The sequence below is a fragment of the Meleagris gallopavo genome, chromosome 1 (assembly GCF_905368555.1).
Source record: "Meleagris gallopavo chromosome 1, MGAL_WU_HG_1.1, whole genome shotgun sequence".
Taxonomy (NCBI): domain Eukaryota; kingdom Metazoa; phylum Chordata; class Aves; order Galliformes; family Phasianidae; genus Meleagris; species Meleagris gallopavo.
In genome coordinates this window covers 128,566,858-128,592,448 of record NC_139404.1, presented here as the reverse complement: position 1 = coordinate 128,592,448, position 25,591 = coordinate 128,566,858, and the positions used below count along the sequence as shown (strand labels likewise).

At 36.4% G+C, this 25,591-nt stretch overlaps 1 protein-coding gene across 1 annotated transcript in view; it reads right to left on the bottom strand.

The window, feature by feature from the left end:
* OCA2 (OCA2 melanosomal transmembrane protein) overlaps positions 1 to 25,591 on the bottom strand; it is a 216,538-nt gene that overhangs the window by 105,407 nt on the left and 85,540 nt on the right. Inside the window, exons 18-21 of the mRNA XM_085216868.1 lie at positions 17,348 to 17,475; positions 12,591 to 12,650; positions 11,936 to 12,040; positions 4,019 to 4,112 (exon numbers count right to left, since the gene is read on the bottom strand). Of these exons, the coding sequence (XP_085072994.1) occupies positions 4,019 to 4,112; positions 11,936 to 12,040; positions 12,591 to 12,650; positions 17,348 to 17,475 (387 nt within the window). The remainder of the gene's footprint in view (positions 1 to 4,018; positions 4,113 to 11,935; positions 12,041 to 12,590; positions 12,651 to 17,347; positions 17,476 to 25,591) is intronic.

The window sequence follows — 25,591 nt, the reverse complement described above, 5'->3', positions numbered from 1 at the left end:
TGCCTTCTCCAGCCTGACCTTGGGTGTCTCCAATCACCACTTCTCTGAGCAACCACTGAGCATAAGAGTGCTTCACTACTCTTATTGTAAAAAATTTTTTCCTTATATGCACTCTGAATCTCCCCCCCCTCTTTTGAAACCTTTGTTTGTTTGTTTGTTTCACTTTTACAAATATATTTTTAATACATCATGAAAGAAAAATAGATTAGAAGACAAACAAATGCCACCTCTTCTTATATCAAATGTACAAAAGTCCTTCAAACAATCTCTTAGCTGTAACTTCTTCAGGTCAGAAAATAATTTTGTTCTACACAATTGAATAGTACAAATAGATACATTTCTGACAATGCACTTACACAAATTGAGTTGAATCCATATTTCTTATTATTTTAAAACTTATAAGTCAGTATAGGCAATGTGATTAAAGCTCCTCTCACTCTAAAATTGCTGGAACTAGCAATTTTCATTTATCCTCCAGGATTTCAGGGCAGAACTCTCTAACATTATTGGAAAGACCACATACAGTTCAGTCTCAAGAGATGCCATAATTTCATCATATTCTGGAATAGGAAGCATTAATGAATAAAGCTTTATTCAACGTCCTCTCCTGTGAAATAAATATGAATGCAGATTTGTCAGAGCACCACAGAAAATAATTGAAGTTATTTCCTTGTTTCCTTCTGTTTCTTTTAAATTTCTTGTTTTCTTTCCCCTTTGCTCTTTTCAAAGTATAATTGAAATAGTAACAGATAATGCAGAAAAAGCCATGTGAGCAATACAATTTTTCCAGCTATTGCTTTGTCACCCTGACCATTAATGTCCAGACGGACATGAGCTAATGTGGTCAATCAACATTTTGAATAATTGACAAATCAAAAGGCCCCAAACGCTGAATTAATTTGCTCTAATTTTGGACATCTCTCTCAGCTCTTGAAGTTCTCATGTTAAGGATTCCTATCTACTCTGCAAAAGCATCTGACATTTTCAGTGGATGGGTAAACATCTGCCTCCTAGAAATGCCAGACTCCCCAGCACCAAATGGGAGCCTGGGGCAGCCAAACCCTTAATTCACAACTTCATCTAAGTTCCTAAAGATAGATGGAACAAATATAAGTGTCAATTTCCAGAACTAGATTTCCTGACAGCTTACCATGTTTTTATTTCAGATGCATAAGGCTAACCCCACCTGACAGAAAACTTCTGCCAGAATGGAACTACGAACTCTGAAGAAGACCCAGAAATTGCAAAATTCTGACCACCTCCCCAGGAACTGCCAATGGCTGCTATTGTTCTTGGCTTCCGTGATTAAAAAACAGAATTTTTCATTCCTTCTCACTTCCAGATATAGATTTTACAAGAGCAAGGAGCATCTATGTTATTTTTGGTTACACCTTGTGTCTGAACGCCATGCCATAAAAGACAAAATTTAATAGAAGCAGCTTTCTTTTGGGAGACAGTGTTGAAAGATCACAACAGCGTGGCAGTTATATTGGCAAAGGTCTCACCGTCTTGCTTGAGACTGATTCAGTCCTTTCATTTCCAAGACAACAGCTATAGCAATGAAAGAAAATTACAGTCTTTTCTCATCCCATCATCTTCTAAACCAGTAGCTGGCTGTGCACTTTGAGGCAGTAGAAAAAAGTAACTGTACCCACTGGAAATTTTTCAGTTTCATGGCATTTTCTCATACAGGCACAAATGATGATGTTCTCTTCATGGACACATAAGCAAGCATAGTGCAGTGCTCACCCTGAACCCCAGAAACACTATCCAGTTACCAGTACTGAAGCTCTGCATTATGTAGCAAACAACTACTTATGAAATCTATACTTTTAATGTATTATTTAATCAGATTCTTCTACAGAAAGTCTTGCTTGCTACATTCCTTTGGTGCATAAGGAATAATAAAGTCCAATCTTTTGCCTTAAGCACCAGAGTATAATCATATAATTTGCATCTCTGCCTTACAAAATGAGATTATCGTACCTTGAGAATTCCTTCACAACACTTCAGTGTTTATAAGATTATTTTTTTTTAAATAGTTTTAAAGGCCATTCAAACTTCTTTTTTTTTTTTAAAGCCCATTCTATTCCATTTTTTTAATATTTGCTAGAACTTTCAAATGAAAATCTCTTCTATCATTTCCATTTCCTACTAATAAACTGCTATCTATTAGCTTCTGATTTTGACATGGGGACAAATTAATTGGGACTATTTCCACAGACTTATACTCCCATGAGATCTTTGCTAGTATCAGCATTCACACAGCTTTATCCTAATAGAGCACTGTTTGGAGAGTTTAAAGTTTTGCAGATAATGATAATGCTCTTGCTTCTTATCACAGTATTTATATGTAGTATGTATGTATTTTCAAAAATGATCATTCCTTGAGTAGTACTGTTAAATCAGACAATTTCTATATTAATTAAATTTGTATAGTTGTGTCATATGGCAAACATATAAGTCTGTGTTAAACCTCAGCAGTGCTTCAAGAAATCAAATTAAGGAATTTGGGTTAACACAGTAACTGATGCTGTAGGAATATCAGCTGATATATGTAAAGATTCCAAAGCAGGTAAAGTGTCTCTTGCTTAGAATAAGTCAGTGAAATCTCATCATTTTTAGCTCCTTATGAGGTTTGTTGTTTTTTTTTTTTTTAAATCTGAAATTTTAATGAAATCAGAGTATCTTTGGTGATTAGCAAATGGAGAAGAAAGATGATATCTTATGGCAAACATGTATATAAAAACATGCTGAATATTCAGATCACTAGTTCTGAAAGGGAGCAGATTTGCAGATTAACATCACAATGTAATGAGTAATAATGAGTACAAAAAAGACATTCCTAAAATGAATAAGTGTTGTTTAGTATAAATTGTCCTGTCTTTGCAACATGCTCTTAAAATTCAATCTGTAAATTGCATCATTATAATATTTGTTTGGTATTAAGGTCACTTGTACTAGCAATCACTTAACTAAATTAACAAATCCAAACTTTTTTTTGTCAGAAAATTGTTTCTGGCTTTAATTTCCACAAACAAAGGAAACTATTCCAAGGATCTGTGGAGGAGAAAGAGTTGAATTCATTGCTGAAAATTATGTTATCCATTTTAACTTTATTTAACTTAACTGCCTAAATATTTATGGATCAGAACACAGTTCAGTACAATGTAATTAGCATTAACATTCTCAGTAGTAAAAAACAATACTAACTCTATTTCCCATTAAAATTTTACACATTTTAATCGTACTTAGTATACTTGTTACTGTCATGAAAGATTCATAAGTCATTTGCAGAACATATAGCAGAGTAATCAAGTATAAACATTAATTTAAAAATTACTTGAAGGCTATTCTCCTTTGTTATTATAACAAATAGAGAGGAAATCTTGAGTCTACAATAGATACATTTTTAATTTAAGAAAAAATATAAAGTAACGAAGCCATCTGCTTGTTTTACACTAATGAACTGACAATGCAAGAAATCCTAGTTAATATCAAGATGGGTATTAGAAGAATGGCTATTAGCTTTCATTATTTGAGGTACATTTCCCAAATATTTCAATGAGATTTTCCTTAGAGAAAGGAGGACTAAATAGGTCAGCAAATGGATACTCAACCCATTTCTGTAAGCCAGACAGAAAACCTCCTAGCAACTTCATTAGGCTTTGAATCAAGCTTTCAGATCTCAGCTATTATGCATTTTCTGCATCTTTTCAGTGAGCAATGATGGATCTCTGTTCTGGAAACTAAATACATTTTTAAATTTTCTCTCAGAAAAGATCAGAACTCCATAAGCATCATCTGGACTTCTGCTTTGTGCATTTGTATTTTATTCAGATATAGTCTTCGAAGAGAAATGGCAAAAATACGATTGTAGTGTATGGGATCCTCACCCAGGAGTCCTTTGAGGTCAAAAAGAGCTGCATCAGGCCCTTACTATGCTTTGCACAATGAAATAATTAAACATAATTTCAAAGTTATTGCCGTATGCCAGCTTTCTCACATAAACACTTACCTCCAAGACATGCACCCATGGCCAATGAGAATATTAATGGTTTCACAGGCAAGTTAACATCAGGATCCTTACTCAGATTGAGAAGTACAGGAATCTGTGGTTTAAGAAGAAAAGAGAGTAAGATTCAGCAGTCAACGCTTAAGCAAACAACTAAAATACAAGTGAATCCAAATAATTTTTGTTTTTTTTTTAATGAGCATCTTTGCATAACATTCTTGGTTTGTGCTCAGTTTTGCCACTGACTGTTATAGTCCCACAAGGCTAAGGGAAGTTACTTGTAATATCCAGCCAATCCTGTCACAGGTTGACTGCTGAAAAAACTGGAGATCCCTTAAGGTTATGAGTGCATCCAATTGGAGCCTTCTATTTCAACAGAGAACTGGCATTGATTATATGCAGTTTGTCCTCCAGTCCTTGAAACTTGAAGGGCAGAGTAATCATCCCTCTTCTACCTGGAAACTGCTGAGATGTCTAGACCTGGACCCAATCGCATAGAATGCATCGATAACTAAAATATTCTTAAATTCTTGTTATAACCAAAGGTGTCTGATCTGTTACAGAAAAAAACTGACAGACATCAATGTGACAGACCTCTGAATTCATAAGAAGAGTTGAGCTATTTTATTATTTAGTCTAATATTACGTTTACCAGAAAATGTATGTTATCCTATGAAATATTTGCAACTTCTATGAATTTCATTTAATATTTTTTTAGCAAATAAAAATAAATCATTATAGAAAAAAAATACTTGTAAATCAGATTAGGTTCATAGGGAAACATTACTGACTTCATTAGGCAATTGGCATGGAGACCAAACATGCAGCAGGCAAGCTTTCCAGTAGCACCAGATCTGTCACTACCAACCTTCAAACCCAAGAAACTTCAGCTTTAGTTGGGGAAAACTGTTTAAAACTGATTGGTTTGAAAGAAAGGCCTGTAGAAAGACGGTCATTAGCAAAGGGAGAGGTAATAGTATTTTTGACCTGTTTTTGAGATGTGCAGAAATGTTGGACCAAAGGAGAGACTAAGAATAACAAAAACGAAACAGTGAGAAACCAAGCAGGAAGTGATATATGGAAATAACTGTGATTTGTCTTAAAATTAATGCTTTCTCAGCATCCAGAATTTACACTAGTGGTTACAGTTATCACTTTTATTCTTCCTATTTGTTCTTTGGATACATTACACAAGTCTGATCTCAGAGATGGAGTTGCTGCTTCCTGAAAAATATTCTCTGTTTTAATGGCTGAATGAGGCTCACCATTTTCTGAATGCACATGTTCTTTTGGTGAAAAACAATATATAAATTTTATGAAATCCCTTACTTCCCCCTCCCTAATGCCACTGGTGCTAATTATCCCTCCTAAGGTGACGTTTTAACAGTTACTCCTGAATTGTACATTGCCTGAAGATAGGTATTTCTGTTTAAGGCCTGAAGAAAAGAGCATGCCAGATATCTTGCTTGTTTGTTTGTTTTTTTCCATGATAAAGTCATGAAAGATTTCAACCTTTGTTTCTCTCAAACCACCACTTCCAGAGCACAATATGCAGTTCTAATTGTTGTTGCATTTATTTCAGTATGGTGTTTTGTTTCAACATGAAATGAAATAACTTCAAACACAAGTAATGAATCCCAGAATTAATTAAGCTCAATTTAAATACGGCATTTCTTCTTGCTATGCAATTTTGACCCAAGAACCAGAGACAATTATTTTCTTCCTTGGAATTATTTGCAAGTATCTCAATGTACTACAGATGCGTGACACAATCCTGACCTATGCAGGCTAGCAACACTTTTTAAATTAGATGACTCCTTCTGTCATGCTCTGCCCTGCAGACATGGAGAAGATAGGTATGTAGAAGGCATTAAAATGACAATCCTATTTTCTTGCTTTTGAGTTCAATCCTAAAGCTGTTGCCAGTGAGATGTTAAATGCAGAGCAAGTAATGCCATTTTCACACCCCATTGGTGAGAACTGTGTGCCAAGCAGAGGCTTACAGTCCTCCAGGGACCCCTCTCTAATTACAGCACTATGAAGGACATGAGAAGAAGCAGTACAGAGATTCCTGGCAGAAAGACAGTTGAGTGATTCTCTGCTAGGTATTTGCACTAGAAATGCACAGTGCTCCCATCAGAAAGTTTAGTCTTCTGTTTACTGAAGGAGCTCAGCTCCATTAGTTCTCATTGACCAATAAATCCCTATTGACTGAAGACACAAAAACAACTTAGAAGAAAGTCTGTGATCAAAGGTTTCAAACTTTATCATCTTTTAAGCACAAATATTCACTGCAACATAACAAGAGAAAGTGAAGTTTTGTAATGTGCTTGCATCTGCATTTCTTAATTTTTAAGCCTAACAAATATACAGTTGACCCTACTGGTTTTATTGATACCTCCTTGACATAACATTGCTTCTCTTCCACTTAGGAATATTGTGTTTTATTTTTAAAAGCCTTCACAGTAATTAATTGTGAATGTTAAAATTATCATTAGAGATGTTATGCTCCTAGGTACATTATTAGGCAATGGGCTAGATCAGCAATCTCAGCTCCCACAGATGTCTGCTTTTGCAGCAAGAAATAAATATAAATCATGCTTTAGCAATACTACATACTCACATAAACTTAAATTTGGGTGCTTTCCCTATTGAATGAAGTTCATCTCTGCCAAAGAATAATAGTTAAGGAAATAAAAGTTGTATAGGTTTCCACCATGTGTCTGAAGTAAGATTTAGCATGCATGTAACTTCTGTAAAGAAACTTTCTAAAATGTTTCAATTTTTAATTAACACATGAAAGATGAATGCAAAACATTCAGTTAAATTTCTAGCGTTTCAGACAGAAATATGTAATTGGTCCATAGAACACACCAAACGTTTTACAAACAATATGGAAGATGTAGCGTTGCAACTATATACCACGAAATCTCAAAAAGTCACTAGCATCTAATTTTTTTAAATCAAAAATTAACTGTAATACCAACACTATTCTAATTTCCATCCAAATAATTTTAATGATACAAAATGAATGAAGAATTAGGAAATTTGGTCACCAGCAAGAGATCCTGAATAGATATTGCAAAGCAATTCATGCCAATGGACATATCCTCTTGCTTGAGTCTTTTAAATACATAAGGATTATGCAGAGGATCAAATGGACACGCTTCTCTTTTCCAACAAAATCACCTTAATGTATTTTTTGTCATACTCCTTCATGCAATTATGCAATAAACATTTTCACAAAATCAGTACCTCAGCTTCATTTATTGTTATATTTAACCTGAGCACTGAAAAAAGAAATGCAGAATACAAAAGTTTTTGTAGGATTGTTCCACTGTAGTTTCAATGTTTTTGAAAAACTGAATTGGTCCTACAGTGCTTTCAGATTCAAGCTGAAGGCATTTACAAAAGCATCAAAAGCAGATGGAGCTGGGATATTTTGTAAACTGGGATATAGTTTGCTGCAATATATATTGTACAATTACATTATATTGATTTAACTTAGTTGGAATGCAGATTTTGTCATAGTTTCACTAAGAGCTACCATTCAACAGAGAAAAGTGGAAATTAAAACTTATGAAACCTCATGTTTCCTTCATTATTCCATCTTCAGGCTACATAAGCAGCAACTATATCAATATTAGAAGGAAAATGTCTTCTCAGGAAGATAACATCCATATTTTATAGTCCTTATTTCAACATGCTTAGCAAATGAAGTCTCTGTATTTGACTAGTTTCTAAAAACTTTCTAGCTCTGCTGGAAAGTTTGGTATTGAACTACTTCACATTACAGCTTGATTGGCAGAATCTAAACAAAATGTGTGATACAGCTCACAAAGGAAAGCCTAATCACCTTCACACATTCTATATGACTATCCATCTCCAAGTAAACAGAAAACAAAACCAACATAACTATCAGAAATAATGAATGTACTTGGAAAAAGTAGAATGTCCTCAAAACTCGATATAGAAAGGTGTCAGTCATTAATCTTAATTCTATATAGGGTGCTATATTTATTATATAGAGAGAATATAAAGTGATACACAAAAAAACAACACAAGTGTCTAATGAAAATGTTTAATCATGCTGACATATTTGTCTATATAGCTGTCCTAATCAAAATCAAATTTTGTGTAGAAAATGCATACTTATACCATAGACTTCAGAAGTACATAGGATGTGTTACAAATATAAAAGAGACCAAGAATGGAGACATATGAATGCTCACTTTTCATACTGGTTTAAATCTTGAATCAATGTTGAGAACTTTTAAAAATGGAGCAAGGTTTTTTTTGCTGTTAAATAATAACCATTTTTCCTAGCAAATTGCATCTTTTAACAATTAATAATACTATAAATTATTTCAAATTTTAGAACTATATTTTCAATGTATTTCTTATGATTCCTTTTAGCTCTCTAGCATCCTGAAAATTTAACCAAGATGAAACAAACGAAAAGAAAGGAAGCCCAATTTTTATTTTAAATTAAGACTTTGGAGAACAGAAAACTGAAAGATTTTAGATTAGGATTACATACGCCAATAACTACTAAACTAAATTTTACAAAACATTGTCAGTTTTCTCATATCAGACCTTGGATTTATATTGTGATATGCAATTGCTTTTTGTTGAAAGAGAATGTTGGGATATTTGCAAATCTCTATTCTGTTTTTTTTAGAGGCTGTCTATTCAGCTCATTCCAGCTCCTTCCAGGTCCTTCCAGTCATGACTGGATGAAAGTGGAATGGAGAATCCCAAGCATTTTGCTTTAACATTTATTTTGATACTAAACTGCATTTCTCGTAAGCAAAAATGTGATCAAACTATTAACATTTTCACGCCTTACTACCACAACCTCTTCTCTTAATTATCAAAGAGCAAATTGAATCAAGGCCTTTATCCAATTCAACTATGTTTATGAAAAAGCTTGCTAACGAGCATGACATTCTCCCAGTCAAGGAGATAGAGAAGAAACAGCTCTTCTGAAATTGTGAAGACTCTTTTCTGAAATACAAGCGGAAATTATGATTTAGCTTAGCTTACTGAACCTCAGATATGCAAGGAGGAGACCAAAGAGGAAAGGCACTGCTACTCTATAAATGCTACTCTCCTCCTGGAGTGGGATAAGTTACTTCTGTGAGGGTTTAATTTTATCCCTCTCAAATTTAATCTTTGTACAAGTAATCTCAAACTACCATCATGCAAAAAGGGCAACTTAAACATTTGTTCATGTTTATGACATATATATGCCGCACAGTACAAGGCATCAAGTTATATTGCCCATCTTGTCTACTTATGCAACATGGTGGTGAAACAGCAACATACATCTTTATTTTAAGGAGTCGCTGCTGTTCTACAACTTAAAGTTTCACAGCACACACTTTGCTAAGAACTAAATGTGTTGAAGACGATTTCTCTGTTCAAACTGCAGAGAATGTGCATTAATAGAAAAAAAAAAAGCTGTTTCTCGAGTTGTTGATGTTCGGTCTGTCTACAGCCTGCTACGGTTTAGTCTTACACATTTATTGAGCATTGAAATGCAGAACATACATAGAAATCTTCAGCAGGACAGAAAGAAAGAAGATCCAAAAATAAAAGGGACTAAGAATATGAGTTTTTGATGAAATTTTCAGCAGCGCAAATGAAAAGATTCAGATATTTTAGAGGTAACAAATAGTTGTTCCAAAATTATCTGCTTTCTAACAAAGACCTGTCAGTGACCAAGTCACCTTGCAGTCAGGTGATTAATTGAAATTGCTCGTTACATTTTATTGAGCAAACAGTATTTAAGCTCAGCTAAGAGAAGGATTTACTACGGCTATATTTTTAGTTCTGGTAATAAAATAAAAATATAAACAGATGGCTCCAGCATATGCAGCTGATAAAACATGTCAATTAAATTAAAGAGCGTGCTGCTAATTAAATCACATCACCTAACATTCTAAGGGCAGAAATCTGTGGCTATTTAAATGACAATACTAGGAAAATACAGACTTCAAAAATGAATGAATCTTCTTATTAAGGAATGTCACTGTGAGTTTAGCCTTTTCAAAAAGGAAGAAAAAATCAGAGGGTTAATAGAGTGACACATAGAGCATCAGTACATGATTCATCACATTTGTTATTCAGACAAAGGCTAGACATACAACATGGAAAAAAAAACCAACCTTGCCATTCTAGAATTAAAATGCTGAAGACTTGGCAGCTAAGGTTTTGGATTATTATTTTTTTATGCACAGAACATGTTGTGGGTTGCTTAGTGCAGCTTCCAGATACATTTATATATATTAAATTTGTCACTGCAACACAGTTCTTTGCATACAGAATTCATACAGTTTCCCACAAGGGCTATGACTAACTCAAAATTTGCTACAGTAGAATTTATTCATATTAAAAAAAAAAAAAGAAGATTGATTTTCCTATAATGTGTGGACAACTATCACAAATGCTAGGCATGTTTATGCAATTAAGTGTAATAAACAATCATTCAAATGTGCTTAATTAGAAAGCTGTATCTTCACTTTCCAGTGCTTGAAAAGAATGTAAAAATCCTGGGATTACAGTACAGCAACTAAATTTCAATCTCTTCATCTTTCTGAGAGGCAGTTTGTGACCTTTGCATTCATGACAAGTTATGTGAAACAAAAAAAGGGGATATGCTCTGAAAACTGTTTTGTCATTGTGTAGATCCAATGTTTTATTTTAGTTTAATACAAAGTTTTACCAAGGAACAGTAAGAGTAAACAATTTATACAACCTAATTCACTTCAGCAACTCAGTGCACTGTTTCAAGTAATGCTTTCTAAAGCATCCTCTGTAGCTTAAAATTCTTGTCCAATTCTGAGATCTTCACAGATAATCCAGTTTAACTGCCTCTATACACAAATTCCATTCTATACTGACACTTTTGATAGTGATGTTGTGCCATGTTTACTCTTGTCCAGAGCAAAGAATAATCCACCAATTTTGCACTGTTGCACTGAAAAGGTGAAGTAAGATGTACAAGGGTAAGATGTTTCAAATAATAAACTAATCTGATTTCTACCATTTAGGAATTTTTAGTATACTCATACTCTCTTTAAAAGAAGTTTCCTTTCTTTTCTTTCAAAATACATAAAAGTCTTGTTGGTCTCTGTGCATGCAGCTCTTTGGTCCTTTTTATTACTCCAAACCGACTTTCACAGACTAGTTGGATATGAGGCAGAACCTTTTAAGCTAAAATTTTTGCGTTATTGCTTAATAGTCCTTAAGTGTTTGCTTGAAGGTGACTCATCCTGAACCAGTGTTCCTCTTCACGCCTATTGTTTGCAGTCTGTTGTTAAATCAATATAGTTTCACAGGAAACACCACAGTAATAAAACCAAAATACCATAATAGCAAATAATTACAGAGAAGTTGCAAATTTGTCCAAACTGTTCTATGCCCTGTATGAAGTGTCTTAAACCTTGACTCAAAGTGTGTACATGGACACACGATAACAATGGAAGAGAACAGGCACAGAACGTAGTGTACAATTAATAATTCTTGTGGTATAATGAAGTTAGTAACAGAAGGTTCAAGTATTAGAAAACATTAGTGTAACTACGGAGCAGTTAGAGGGAGAACATTGGCAGAAGCAGATGGATAATGAAAGTGTCCATCAAAAACACAATTTTACTTTTCAGCTATGTATGTTGATATAGCAGGGTAGGAGAGAAAATGCAGAAACACAACACAAACAGTGAAACTAGTTCCACAGCCAACTACAGCTGCTAGCAGCAATGGTGAGGTAGATGCCTAAACAGCGTGAATGAGCTTGTAATAATGATGAAATATCAGAGAATAAAGAAAATTACAACATAGCACATCATAATCATCAAACTTAGCTTCCTTCTCAGCACCAGGAGGAGGAAACATCAAACCTGTAAGGAATCCTACCATTGTAGCTGTAAATGGGATATTGTCAATCACAGACGAGGCCAAAGCAGATACCCAGAGCACTAAAATGATGGCCACTGCCAAGCGCTGGTCCTCAGGAACCACCTGGAATTAAAATAGGTTATTTTATGACTTTGTGAGATCAGTATTGCTGCGTCTCCCTAATGGCACAATCACACAGATGTTTACAGTTTAATTTACCAACACCTATTATTCCTTCAGGTTCTGAGATAGGATAAACACTTTAAAGAAAATAACCTGTCATTTAATAGCACAATTACTAAGCTTTTTCCAAGGAAATTAAGACCAATAGAAATAAAAGGACTGATATACTCATGTTTCAGACAAAAAAAAAAAAACAAAAAACAAAAAACTGCACAACTGTGAATTTTCCTCTTTCACTGTTTATATTTGTTTGCATCTCAGCATTTTTTTTTTTTGTTCATTAACCTACAGAAAACGTTTTTCTTTTTCACTTATAGTGATATTTCTTCAAGCTGTGTGCAGACATACACACTCCAAAGTACAACATCTCTTCTAGATGTTGCTGATGCAGGAGTACAAAATTCAAAATGAAAGTATTTTTCAGTATTATTCTATTGGAGTAAAGCTATTTGCTTTACCTGATAAACTACTGTAAATATTTTAAACATACCTTTATTAGCAAAGCTGTCTGTTCTCCTATGTAGTCTATTAAATGCAGATGAGCCAAAGCCTAAAAAAAGACAGTGATACCAACTGATGAGGTATCTGCTGCAGATACATTTTTCCAATGAACGTAAGCAAACACAAGTCATTTTCATCCACAAGATGTTGGTATTAATCTCATGTAGTTTTTACAGCAACTTTGCAGTTTGTAGAAGGGACACTACAGAAATTGTAGCTGTATTTGTAGAAGTGGGTTGCACCAGAAAGAGCAGTGAGATTGCTTAAAGAGCATGGGGTACAGGCATTAGAGAACAGCTGAAACATAAAGATTACATTCTTCAATGAACATGTTTTCTGATTTTTTATCCAGCGGCCCTAAAACCTTGGATATAATCGTAACCATAATATAGACAGCAACGTATTGTATTTAAAAGGTCAGATGGATCAGGCATCTTGTGTTCTGACTCAGATGAAAAGAGAAAGCAAAATATATTTTTCCATTAAACAGCTGCATCAGACCAGTAAAAAAATAGTGTTACCCATCTGCTGAAACCAAGTAAGAGTCCTCAGATGGATGGAAATTGGCAGAGAGACAGCAGCACTTAGAAGACAGGAAGAACAGCTTTGTGATGGCACACAACCTGAGGAGGCTGTCCCTATAACCACTGGTCCGGGGGACAGCCAGCTCCAGCATGCTGTCCTCCCTGGGGGAGCAATTCCCATTTGCACAGAATGCCTGTATAATATCTCATGCAGCCCTGGTTACTATCATGCATGAAAATAGTCCAGTTCGATAGCTATGGCTTTGGATTCTCGTTGGGCAAACAAGAGAATGCAAACTGAGTCCTCACACCCCAGGAGAATGATCTATTCCTTCAAACAACAAAGTAAAAGGGAAAATTTAAATCATGAGAGAGAGCCCTTAATTCATTTTGGTTGTATTTTTCTTACAAGTGTGCAGAGTGAAGCACTATTTTCAGGTTGAATGGGTTACATCTATCTCTTGACCTTTCTGTTTTTCAGGAAAGAAAATCACATTATTTTTTATTCAGGCTGGACCTAGGTGGCTGACTTGCTTTCTGTTTTCCTGCCACGACAGAAAATCAGTTAGCTGAGACATTCTGCTGACTGAGAGCACTGCTACACAGAGCTGCAGAGGTCAGCATTCATATGATGACATGATGCCAGACACAACAGGCAGTCAGACAGAGCCCTTCAGAGTCATCACTGGGAAAAATGAATGGATAAATAAAAACCACTGAACTCGCATGCTGTCAAATCTCATGACAGAGATGGATGAAAGTCCTAAGTGGTACCGAGTGGTGCAGTGTAAGACACAGTAACATCAGAATGACAGCAGAGCTGTCATCCAGACCAGCAATTCCTGCACCTGTATCTCAGCTGGGCAGCAGTGTGCAACCAGCAGCACAGGGCGCCAGCACCCATCTGCTGCAGGAGCAGAGTGGGCAGGCTGGTAGTTTTCAGCTTGCCAAGAGAATGGGAGATGTAGAAGTAAAAGCAAGAAAGCTCTGATGCATACAGTCAGGACAACTCACTGAGAAGATCCGAGGGAGGAGTCTCCCATTGAGAAATGTAGGCTAGAGTACAGACAGCAATGCTGGCGCAGAGATTGCATTAATTTTTAACAATGCATTGCGCAGGAAAAACTATATCTACATTTAAACACGCAGCATAGAGAAAACAAGTGACAAGTGATAAGGCTTTTAATAACATATGCATTCACCTTACATTTAAAATAATGACATTTTTTCATTGCTTTAACTTTTCAGGATAAAGTTTTTTAACAAACACTTTTTAAGTTACGGCATTGATTTGATGCTATTGGGGTTGCTATACGAGCTCATTAACTCAATGTTTATCAAAGTCATTTTTAAAACGTATCCAAAAGAAATAACAAAAATGAGCTGTCATATTTTTCTGTGTGTTCTTTGTGTTCAGACTTAAAAACAAACTTCTTAACACATAGTTGTCAGCAAGCAGAGCTCGGAGTTATATCTGGTTAACACTGCTGCCTTATTATTTAACTATCTATCAATACAACATATTTCTTTTCAGTAACACTCAACATTTCTTTTGGAATCCAGACATGGCACTACAAAAGAGATATTCAGGAAAGAGAGAAGCGAGGGAAGGATGTGCACGTTGCTCCTGCAATAATCAGTCTGCAGGTAGCCCATCACATTAAAGATGTGACAGCACTAATGACACAACCAACTTTAAGATGTCTACAATATCCAGGATAATTGCCTGCGAGCACCTAGCTGAAAGGCAGCAATTAGCACCCTGCCTCTGGATTCCCAAGGATGTAAACTGCACACAGGGTCTCCAGGATCTTCCTGTGCACTCTGAGAGGAAGAGATATTACTGCACTAATTGGTGCCTTCCAGCATACGAGTTCCCAAGTGACAGCTCAAAATTAGAGCCTTACTTCAGAAAACATCGGGTAACATTTTAGATCAAAGTTTATGCTGAAAAATTTGCATGAATCACTCTTATGGGGAGGATGTCATGATGACTGATGTAAATAAACTCTGCCTGAAGGGACCGAAGGTAATGTGACCATTTTTGACTGAACAAAACAGTGTACCCTGAGAGGCACAGGAATGTATGTCACAGAAAGAAGCAGAAAGATGTTATAGTCTGCAACAGCCAGTTCTGAACAAGTACTAAAAAGACAGTTGTAAAGACAAATTACCTGAGGACACAGCTGAAAACAAGAGAGATTCAAAGGATATACATCTTTTTCATTGCAAAACATCTACCAGATTGAACTGACAAGCACCCAAAGGCAGAGCCTCCAAGAGCTCCTGTGTCTATGAAACTTGTTACATTTTCCAAAGCGTATTGCAGTCTAGGTCCCACAGTGGTTTTTAAACGTGCATTCTAATAGTAAAGGGAACATTTCTAGCAGTAAGAAATGAGAGTGGGAACCATCTGAGATGAAGGTCCCCAAGAATTTGAACTGAAAAGTGCAAAGAGCCTGAACCATGGAACGATTCTCTATACTTCAGTGCGTATACTTACTTTGACTTCTTTTCTTGACATAGTTAATCTTAAAAAAAGAAAAATGCCTTGGCAAAGAGTGCCAACTCCTGCTAATCTGAAGCATAAGGGATGACACTTATCCACTTTTTTTATTTTTTTGAGTATTTTTCTTATTCATTCATGGGATATAAATGAATATCTCCCTTTTTTTTTTCTTGACTATCTGTGAGAGTTTCTTTCATGACCTTAAATTGCTGTTACTCTAAAGAGCCAAGAAAAAGAAATCTTTCATTAGCAAACTATTCACTGGTGATCTGAGAAACCATAAGAGTGAAGCTCAGTGAATTATAACAGTCATATCTGAAGTCTAACAGCAAATGGCAAATAAGTTCCTGTGTGCTTTACTGTTATTGTACAGTCACACAGCACTCAAATCAAAACTGTTCAGTTCAAGCTAAAACAATAAATACATCAGGGAATGTAACTAATACACTGTCACAGCAGCAGTAAAACAAAGTAAAAATGGCTTCAAAATGAATCCCCTATGAGAGCCAGAAAACAGAAGGACATATAGAAGCTGATAACATAATGAACTGAATTGCCTGTCATAATAAATGTGCTATAAATCAACATTTCCTGATGAGTTGTAGACCTTCTAGCTCTCCAACAAGCTTCTTAATGTTAATCAGAGTTTCTTTTCATCTTCTCAGAGGTTACCAGATTTTAACTTCCAGTTCGGAATTAATTAGAACTAGCTGAATTATTCACTGTTTGTATTGAATTCAAATTTAGGTTGTTTTTTTTTTTTTTTTTTTCCCTCCTGTTTTTATAGATCCCAATTTACAAATTCTTGGGTTCTTTGTAATTACTGAGGGGAATATGAGGGTGTCGTATGTTATATTCCAGGCTTTTCCCAGACTAATTATACAGACATTTCACTACTTATGGCAGTGCCAGTGGTCAAGGGAGTTTTATCAGCCACCTTTGCAAAACTTGACAACATCACTAAATGGAACAAATGACAACTAAAAAATCCAAAGCATTCTAGGGAATGCACAGACACCTTATTGACATGTAAATGTGAGTATTCATACAAAGATATTCCAAGTATTTGAGGTAAAAATAAATCCATTCAATCTATACGAAAGCACCAAATAGTAAACAGGATAAAATGTGTCTGGGTAAAGCAGACCATCAGAAACAGACAGACAAAAAGAAACAACACAGTAAGATGTCCACACATCTCGAGTACTGAACATCTTTTCCAATTACATTTGCAAACTGAAATTCAGTGATACCCTTTCAAACCATTCTCCTATATCTTTCAAGCCAATCGATAGCCTGCATGTAGCAGACAGTAGTAGAAGCAGGTTTCAACTATCATTTGTGTTTTTTTATTTCTTCTGTTGCTTGTCTAATTAATTTCAGAGTAAACAAATAAATATATATATACTATCTGAACACAGGGACCACAGACTACCAGGAACAAAAATTCAAGTTATTGGAAATGGCTGTATTGAATGGACACAGCAAATGCAGCAGAACAAAAGTGGGACCAGGCACACAGTGAAAAATTACTCAGAACCAGCTTCCAGCACTCCACCATTTCACTCTATACAGCTGTCACTGCATTCAATCTTCACTGTGCCTATGGTACTGAATATGCAGGATGCTTCTGCCCTGCAACATATCTGCTCTCATAACTCACATTTTAAGGTGGTTCTAACTGCTCAGGCTTTACAAATAAGAAAATCTTACCTCCATGAGAACAAATAATGCTGCAAAGAAAAGAAGGGTTGCCCATTCCACTCTGCTTAATATCATCTCAAAATCATGGATGTCTGCTAGCACTAGCAGCCAAATGGCTCCCAAAATGGCAATCCAGCCTGCATAGGCAAAAGAGAGAACATCAGGAAAAGAGAGAACAGTGCTTCACAATTCACTTGCTATTTACTGCAGCGTAAAAGTTATAGTATTGCATTTTTCAGTTGAAGGCTTTTTTATCTCTAGTGCTGTAACAGATGAAGTTCAAACATAATCATAGAATCATAGAATTGTTTGAGTTGGAAGGGACTATTTAAGGTCACCTGGTTCAATTTGCCTGCAGTGAAGAGGGACACCTGCGGCTCGATCAGGTTGCTCAGAGCTCCATCTAGCCTGACCTAGCCTCCAGAAATGAAGTACCCACCAAAAATTTGGGCAACCTGTTCTGGTGTTTCTGCCATTGCTACCTGTAAAAAATTTCATCCTCAAATGCAATCCAAATCTCCCCTTTTTTAGTTTGAAACCATTTCCCTTTGTCCTGTCACAGCAGACCCAGCTAAAGAGTCCATCCCCTTCCTTCTTACAGCTCGCCTTTACATATTGACAGTCGCTCTCAGGTCACTTTGGAGCCTTTTCCTCTCCAGGCTGAACAGCCCCAGCTTTCTCAGCCTGTCATCTCAGGAGAAGCATTCCAATCCTTGGATCATTTTTGTGGCCCTCCTCTGTACTTGCTCTATTCGGTCCATGTCTTTCCTGTACTGAGGACTCCACATTTGGATGCAATACTCCAGGTAAGATCTCATCAGTGCAGAGTAGAGGGGCAGGATCACCTCCCTTGACCTGCTGACCACACTTAATTTGATGCAGCCCAGGATATGGTTGTTAGAAGATAGATGGAAGGGCTCTGCAGCCTCCTGAAAGGCTCACTGCAGCCCCAGGACATTGAAGAATCAAGGCCTACATCCTGTAGAAGACAATCTCAAGAAGTAAAAAAAAACTCTTTGAGCAGCAGAGAAATCAGCTTTAAACAGCACAGGAGACTCTCTCCAGACAGGATCTCTCTATACATCCTCATATTAAGACACATTTTGATAACTGAGAGAAAATGTGCAGAAAAAATGTGCAATCAAAGAACATAATTCAAGAATATCCTAGCAATATTCACACTCTCTCTGCACAGCTAAAATGCATTCTGGAGCTATTTGATTCCTCCTGAACATTTTTCTTGAACGGTAGAATGAGACTTCAAACAAGAAATAGATAACTTCTTCCTTTTTTTTTTTTTTTTTTTTTCTCCTTGAGATGATTTCTGCCTTTCTTTTCCTCCTCTTTAACTTAAATAGTAGTTTTTTTCTTTAATGAGTAAAAACAAGATACATAATTTGAGGCTTTTTAATGGCATGGAAACAAAGCATCCCACCTCTTCAAGTCATTTCTCCCTTTGTTGTGACTCTTTGAGATACCTGGTGCTATTTCATATAGTCACTGTTGAAAAGTGATGAATTCAAAAAACTGCAGAACAAGTAAGGAGGAAAGAATAACAATCGCTACTGTCAAAAAACTTTAAATCACAAACTTAAAATCAAATTTCAAGTGTGATTTAGGAAGAATAGGTCTCTGCTACATAGCACATAGATGAATAAAGTGAGCTGTCTACAGCAGTCCTCAAGAACAACGGGATTGTTCCTCTGTTAGGTTAAAGAAATAGAGATCCAAAATCACCCAAGGGCTTAAAATCAAAATCAAGCTCTATTCCATTTTAACCTTATGTAAATTTCAGAAGAAATAAAGAAACCAAAGTTTCTGCCTGTTCATGAAGAAAATGTTAATTTTAATATATATTTTTTTTCAAAATGCCAAGTGAGTAAAATCTGATCTTGGTGCCTTATTGGAACCAAAATCCAAGTTCTCATAGCCAGCCTTGCTCATCACCAAAGACTGAAATATTACCACGGAGCAAGCTGAGCAAGTTTGGTCCCTACTTTCTCACAGTGATATAATTAGTGCTTGGTCAAAAGTATCTCATACATGAACATTGCACTGCAAGAGAGGAGGAGAGCTAAAGCCATCAGGTGGGAAAACTCATCTGGTCCCTCTCAAAAATGTCATAAGAAACTGTTATGTCAACTTGCCTGTCCTTCATTCAAGGCAGGCAGGCTCCAAAACCAAACCTTTGCCCTACTGGTTATGAAATGTGGCACAGGGTCAGTCCACCTTATATCACTTGCAGGCAGAGGGATGTCAAGTAGCAGAAAAGGTCTGGTTCAGTTGTATCAAGAGGAAAGCTGGATGTTTGCACTGGAATAAAAGGTGCATAGATTTTGCACTTCATTGAATCTTTCTCTTTACAAAAGCTGGTGAGTTGCTTTGTCAGGTGTCCTTTTATTTTTTATGAAATGGGAGGAGAGCTGGGTCATAACTATCTCAGCCTTCCTACTTTTGCAAGGATCTGGAGCAGCAGTTGCCTGTTTCTATTAAAGGCCATTTTTCTCAGCAGCCTTTTGTGCAGAAGACTCACTTCTGTAGCTTCAGGTCCCCACAATCTTGCTTTTTTTTTTTTTTTCCTCTGTATGTGTGCTGTGCTCTGTTAAGTAGATGCCAGATATTCCTGTGAAGAATTGATATTTCTACCACCCATTGAGAAAAGACTCCAGGGCTGACCTCAGAGTGGCAATACACTGCACTCCTCGAGTTGAATGCTGGATCATGGCATAAGCTGATAATGGGTGCAGATTTTTTGTGCACCTTGTCCTGGGTATAGCTTAAATGTAGCAATGGCAGAGCTCATACAGAAGTTCTTCCAGGAAACTTTTAAAAGTACTCAATAGTCTCATCCATATCAAAAGCATTTGCAGACTGCAAGATCAATTACAAATCACAGGGACAGGAGTACAATAGGAGTCTCCATAATAGCAAAAGAAAGTGAGGAGGAAATTGTCAATTCATAGAAACACGAAGGTTGGCAAAGACTTCTAAGATCATCTAGTCCGATCATCCACTTACCACCAATCATGCCCACTAAACCACATCCCTCAGTGCCACATCTGTGCAGTTCTTGAACACCTCCAAAGACAGTGATTCCCTGGGAAAAACCACTAGTAACTGGTTGCCAGCTGGATCTAACTCCATTCACCACCACTCTCTGGGCCCAGCCCTCCAGCCAGTTCTTTACCTAGCAAAGAGTGTACCTGTCCAAGACATGGGCTGCCTGCTTCCCTGGAATACTGTGGTAGACAGAGTTGAAGGCTTTATTGAAGTCCAGATTGACTAAATCCTGAGCCTCTCCCTCATCCACCAAAATTCCTGACACCATTTTTTGCAATTGTCATTGGTACTTTCTACCTCTCCCCAAAGTAAAATGAATCTGTCCATTCAAATTAAATAGCTACTTTCACTAAACATAAAGAAAGCAGTATGGACATGCACTGGCTAATTTCAGCTCTCAGGTGTCCTCCAAATTCCAGTAAAATACAGTGGGCCCAACTCTTCCTTAAGTATAGACGGCAGAAATTCTTGTTAGAGGGAAACTATAAGAGGAAGTAGACTGGGAGCTCAGCAGAAGAATTTTACTGCTATTTTGCACACACGTAAGTGACATCATTAGTAAATGGGAGTGAAGGTTTAAAGAACAGGAATTTCTCTCTAGTTCTGGAACAATTTTTGATGAAATATGGGCATTATTTCTAACTTCCTGTCTCAACTTGAACATGTTATATGGAGATAATTATTCATTAAAGCTAATGAAATGCAAATGCACTAGAAGTTGATAGGGTCAGCATTTTCTTGCACCGTGGGCTTTAGCAATATGCACTAGCTCCATGCACACAGCTTAGAGTGAGAGAACAGTGGCCTGTTCCTGAGGAATACAGATGGGTAAGGAACGTGTCTTTTCTTGAAGTACTCCAGCAAGCAGAGATCTCTGGAGAATTGAAGATGTCAGCTGCCAGTTTGAGCTGTACATAGCTTATCACAGTCTACATGCACAGGCTTTTTTGAATTTGCTATCTTTGTAGTAACTGCAAAGAGGAGATATAGGTACCCGTCTCCCAGAGGAAGAGTACAGTACAGAAACAAAGAGAAGGAGAGAGGAAGGATGGAGTCTCTCAAGGAGTTTTGGAGGAGTTTCTGTAAGATCTGCATTTATGACATGGTTTGACTTCAAGCATCCTTACACCTGGACAAGAATAACATCTTCCAATACCTGAAGGCCACAGTAGTCATTGTAGGCTGTAACTACTTGATTGACTGCTCTATATCATTGTTTTATATGTTTGAGTGTCCCTGCATTTGTTTTGGATTCAATTTGAAAGATTCCTCCATTTTCAAAGAACTGAAAGTACCAGGATGCATTACAGACTGGCATGGCTGTTCCTTTTTTTTTTAGCTTACTGGGCCACAAGAGAGAGCCCAGGTAGAAGAGAAAGAGTGAATTTTAATAAGAATAACTTCTCATTACTACAATGAAAACAAAGCCCATTTATAGTTCCACAAAGTACTTCTTTTACTGCCTTTCAGTGCCTCTGTTTCACAACAATTGGTGTTCTGGAAATATAATGCAGAGAGAAACTGAATCTAAATTCCATTTCTGCACTGACACAGCACCTGTTAAAGACAGTCACTGTTTATTTTAAGAAAAATAAAATGATATTTTATTATAAAATGCACCTTGAAAAATCATAATGCATTCTTCCTAGAAAACAGTCTTGTGTCTTCTGCCAGAAACCAGAAAAATGGTACAGCAGAAATACCTTGAGTGCTTTTCTTTTCTCATTCACTTTACCCAGTAGGGAAAATCACATTTGGAACAGTAAATAACTCATGATGAGAAGAATGCAATTGCAATCTTGCTAAATAAAAATAAAAATCCTATTTTGAAATAATCAAGCAGAAGAACTAGAAAATATAAAACAATCTAATATTATCAAATAGAAGTACAGAATATGTGGGAGGAAGGTAGGTGAAAGGGAAATAAATGAAAGGAAGAAAATACTGTGCAATCTGCAGGCCTTTCAAATGCTCATTAAGAAAAATCTGTATTCCTTAGTAAAAGTGATTTCATCTGGCCTAGTAGCAGCTGAAACGTATAATAAGTTTCCTCCTAACAATGTGAACATGCAGGTACTGTACGTTCCCTTTACGTGCACAGAATTTGAAATAATGTCTTTCTACATGAATACCGAGAGCACGTTTATAATTCACGCTTCTGGAAACTCAAGTGATTCTTGAGATATTTGCAATGAAAACTGAAGCCAGAATAACACTGTGCCACATCAGCGCTGGCCCGGGAAAAACAGTGCTGCTCAGGTTAGACAGGTGCAGGATTTTACATTTAGGCAGGAGTTGGTATAACTGCACAGCTCCAGCATGAGAAGCACCTGGATATTAACAGTCCTGCATGGTAGACAAGTAACACAGAAAGTCGCAACTGAGCCCAATGGTCTCCTGAAATACAGCATCAGGTTTATGAATAACAAATCCTGAGAAGCAGCCTCTGCTCTCTTAATCCCCAGTAAACCCAGGGAAGATGCATTGTGCTTAACCATTAGAAAATCCAGGGCAAAGAAATATGATAGACAGTCTGAAAACTTGTTTTTTGAGAAAAAAAAAAATTAGAGACTCTGGGATGCTTAGCTCAAAGATAAGACTAAATTGCAAGCCTTCAGGTAAGCACCATCCTGCTACGGAGGGCAGAGAACAATCTTTGCAACAGCAATAAAGGATAAAACAAAAAGAGTTAGGAGACGTAATAGCAGCTAGGAAGAATCAGGATACACAGAGTTCAAAATCACATACAGAATAGGTGAGAAATGAGCAGAGATCTTTAAAAATCAGCTTCTGATAGTTGAAAATGTAATACTCCTACCTGGTAACAAAGTGATGGACACACCTTTTTTTTTTCTTCAGACTTTTGCAATTGAGCAAAATGGGATATTCTTTTTCTCTGATCTTAGCAATTCTCTGTTTCCCATTTTGTGAGAAACAGGGACCCTTCATGCCTACAACATCCATATCAAGCTATGTCTTTTGGTGCTAACCTTTGAATCATGGCTTCCATGGCATATCATTAAGTATAAGAGGAATTAAATCCAACAATGTGTCCCATCAGCTTAATCAGAAGTACAGTTACCTCCATAAACCCTCACAAATTAACCTAAGTTAGTCCTTCATACACCAAAGTGCAGATGTAATGTTATGTACAAAGACATGTTTGATTATACTATTATGCATAGATATAGAAATATTTGCATCAAACAACAAAATCAAAGACACATTTCCAGTACTGCTCACTCTACTCATTGAATATCAGTAGTCCTGAATATGAATTAAAATCACAGAATCATAGAATGATTTGTGTTGGAAGGGATCTCAAGCATCATCAAGTTTCTACCCCCCTGCCACAGGCAGGATTGCCAACCACTACATCAAATACTAGATCAGATTGCCCACGGCTCAATCCTACCTGGCCTTGAACTTTCAGGGACAGGATACCTACAACCTCTCTGGGCAGTCTGTGCCAGCACCTCACCACCCTCAAATACTCCATGTTTAGGTTTCTACAATTACTTTTTTAAAATCCCCAAAAATGTCCATTCTGAAATCATACTTAGTGCTTATAAGCAATGTTTATTGCCAACTGATTAGCACTGTTTGATCTTTGATTTTTTTTTTTTTTTAATAGAATTACTCTCTGACAAAGGAACTTGCTTGTCTTTTGAGCAATCTCTTTTCATAAGCTTAGCATCATATAAATTGTTTCCAGCTGTTCTGTGCTATTTGTAGCACCACAAGGCAGTTCCTTGGTGGTAGAACCATGATAGTAAGTCCAGGACAGCTTGCACCTGCATCAGGAAATGCATCAGGCATATAAGAAGATTGAAAGAATGAGAAAGAACTTGATGGAAACTATAACCCTATAGAAGGCAAACAAAACAGGAACCTGTATGAATAGAAAGAAATTTCAAAGTTAAGAACAAGAGCATAGCATAAAACAAGGAGGCAGAGGAACAGCTGCTCTGTAATCACTGAATGAACCTCTGTGCATTGGGAATAGATGGGATGTATTTTGTTAATTCTCCTCATGAATTCAAGCACAATACCATAAATGAGATAGGATGGCAACCAAAATGGAATCCTGTAAGTAAGAAACCATTACTAACCTCCTTACTAGCTCTAGCTAGGTGCTACATCAACAGAGATGTGTTGAAATATAACTGTGTATATTGCACTCATTCAAAAGTCTTTAAAAAAATCACAGTTACCTCAGTAAACGTCAATGAAAACAAACACACTATATTGCCAGAACCTCACTGACTCTTATGAGACAAAAAAAAAAATTAAGATATGAATATCAAGATAAAATGAAGGTCAACCTCTCTGGAAGAAAGAACTAAATCACAAAAAGTGTACTAGCAGATATAATTGTTACTCTTTCCCAGTCTTGGTGATAGAGTTTTTTTTCTACATCAGGTGTATGAACAACCGCACAGACAGAATATTTTCCATGTTTATTTACATGTTCATAAAAATGACTGTGCATTTTAAAGGGTGTAATTTAATTTAAAAAAAAAATTAAAACTGCAGGGACTGCAGAAAGATTTCTCGTAATTTCAGAGTGTTATGTTGAGAAGGAGCAATAACTCAGATCTGTACCAAAGTGAGTTATACTCAATGCTGACTGCATCAATTTAGCTCTGCTCCAACATTTTTATTTCTACAAAATAACTGTCACATTTATTTTTAAGTCATGTTTATATACACTTTACAAGGATTGTTTTCAACACCACTGTGAATCGAAGATGTGCTAAGTCTTGTATGTGCAATTATGTCTACTCTCATTTTAAAACAATATGGATCTCCAACCAAATTTCCATGCTACATATTTAGAGACGAGCAGGTCAGGCATGTACAGAGCTCTTCTTGATCTCTAGGTTGAAGTACTAGACAACTTAAACCAACACTACTGCACGACAAAACGGGTAAATAATATAGGAATGAAGCAAGAGCATAGAGAAAAAGCACTAAATGAGGTCAAATATGCCAGACCCCACTCATGGCTGTAGTTAATGCCATCTGGGGGGGGGGGAAATAGTACAGTAGATCAGTTCCTACATGTACAGCTGTAAAGATCTGAAAGGATCTCCAGAAAGGGGCTTCCAAAGAGAAGTACCTAAACTATAGCCTGAAGATATCTTGCTACAGTAGGCTGAATACTCTAATCTTTACTTTAACATTACAAGA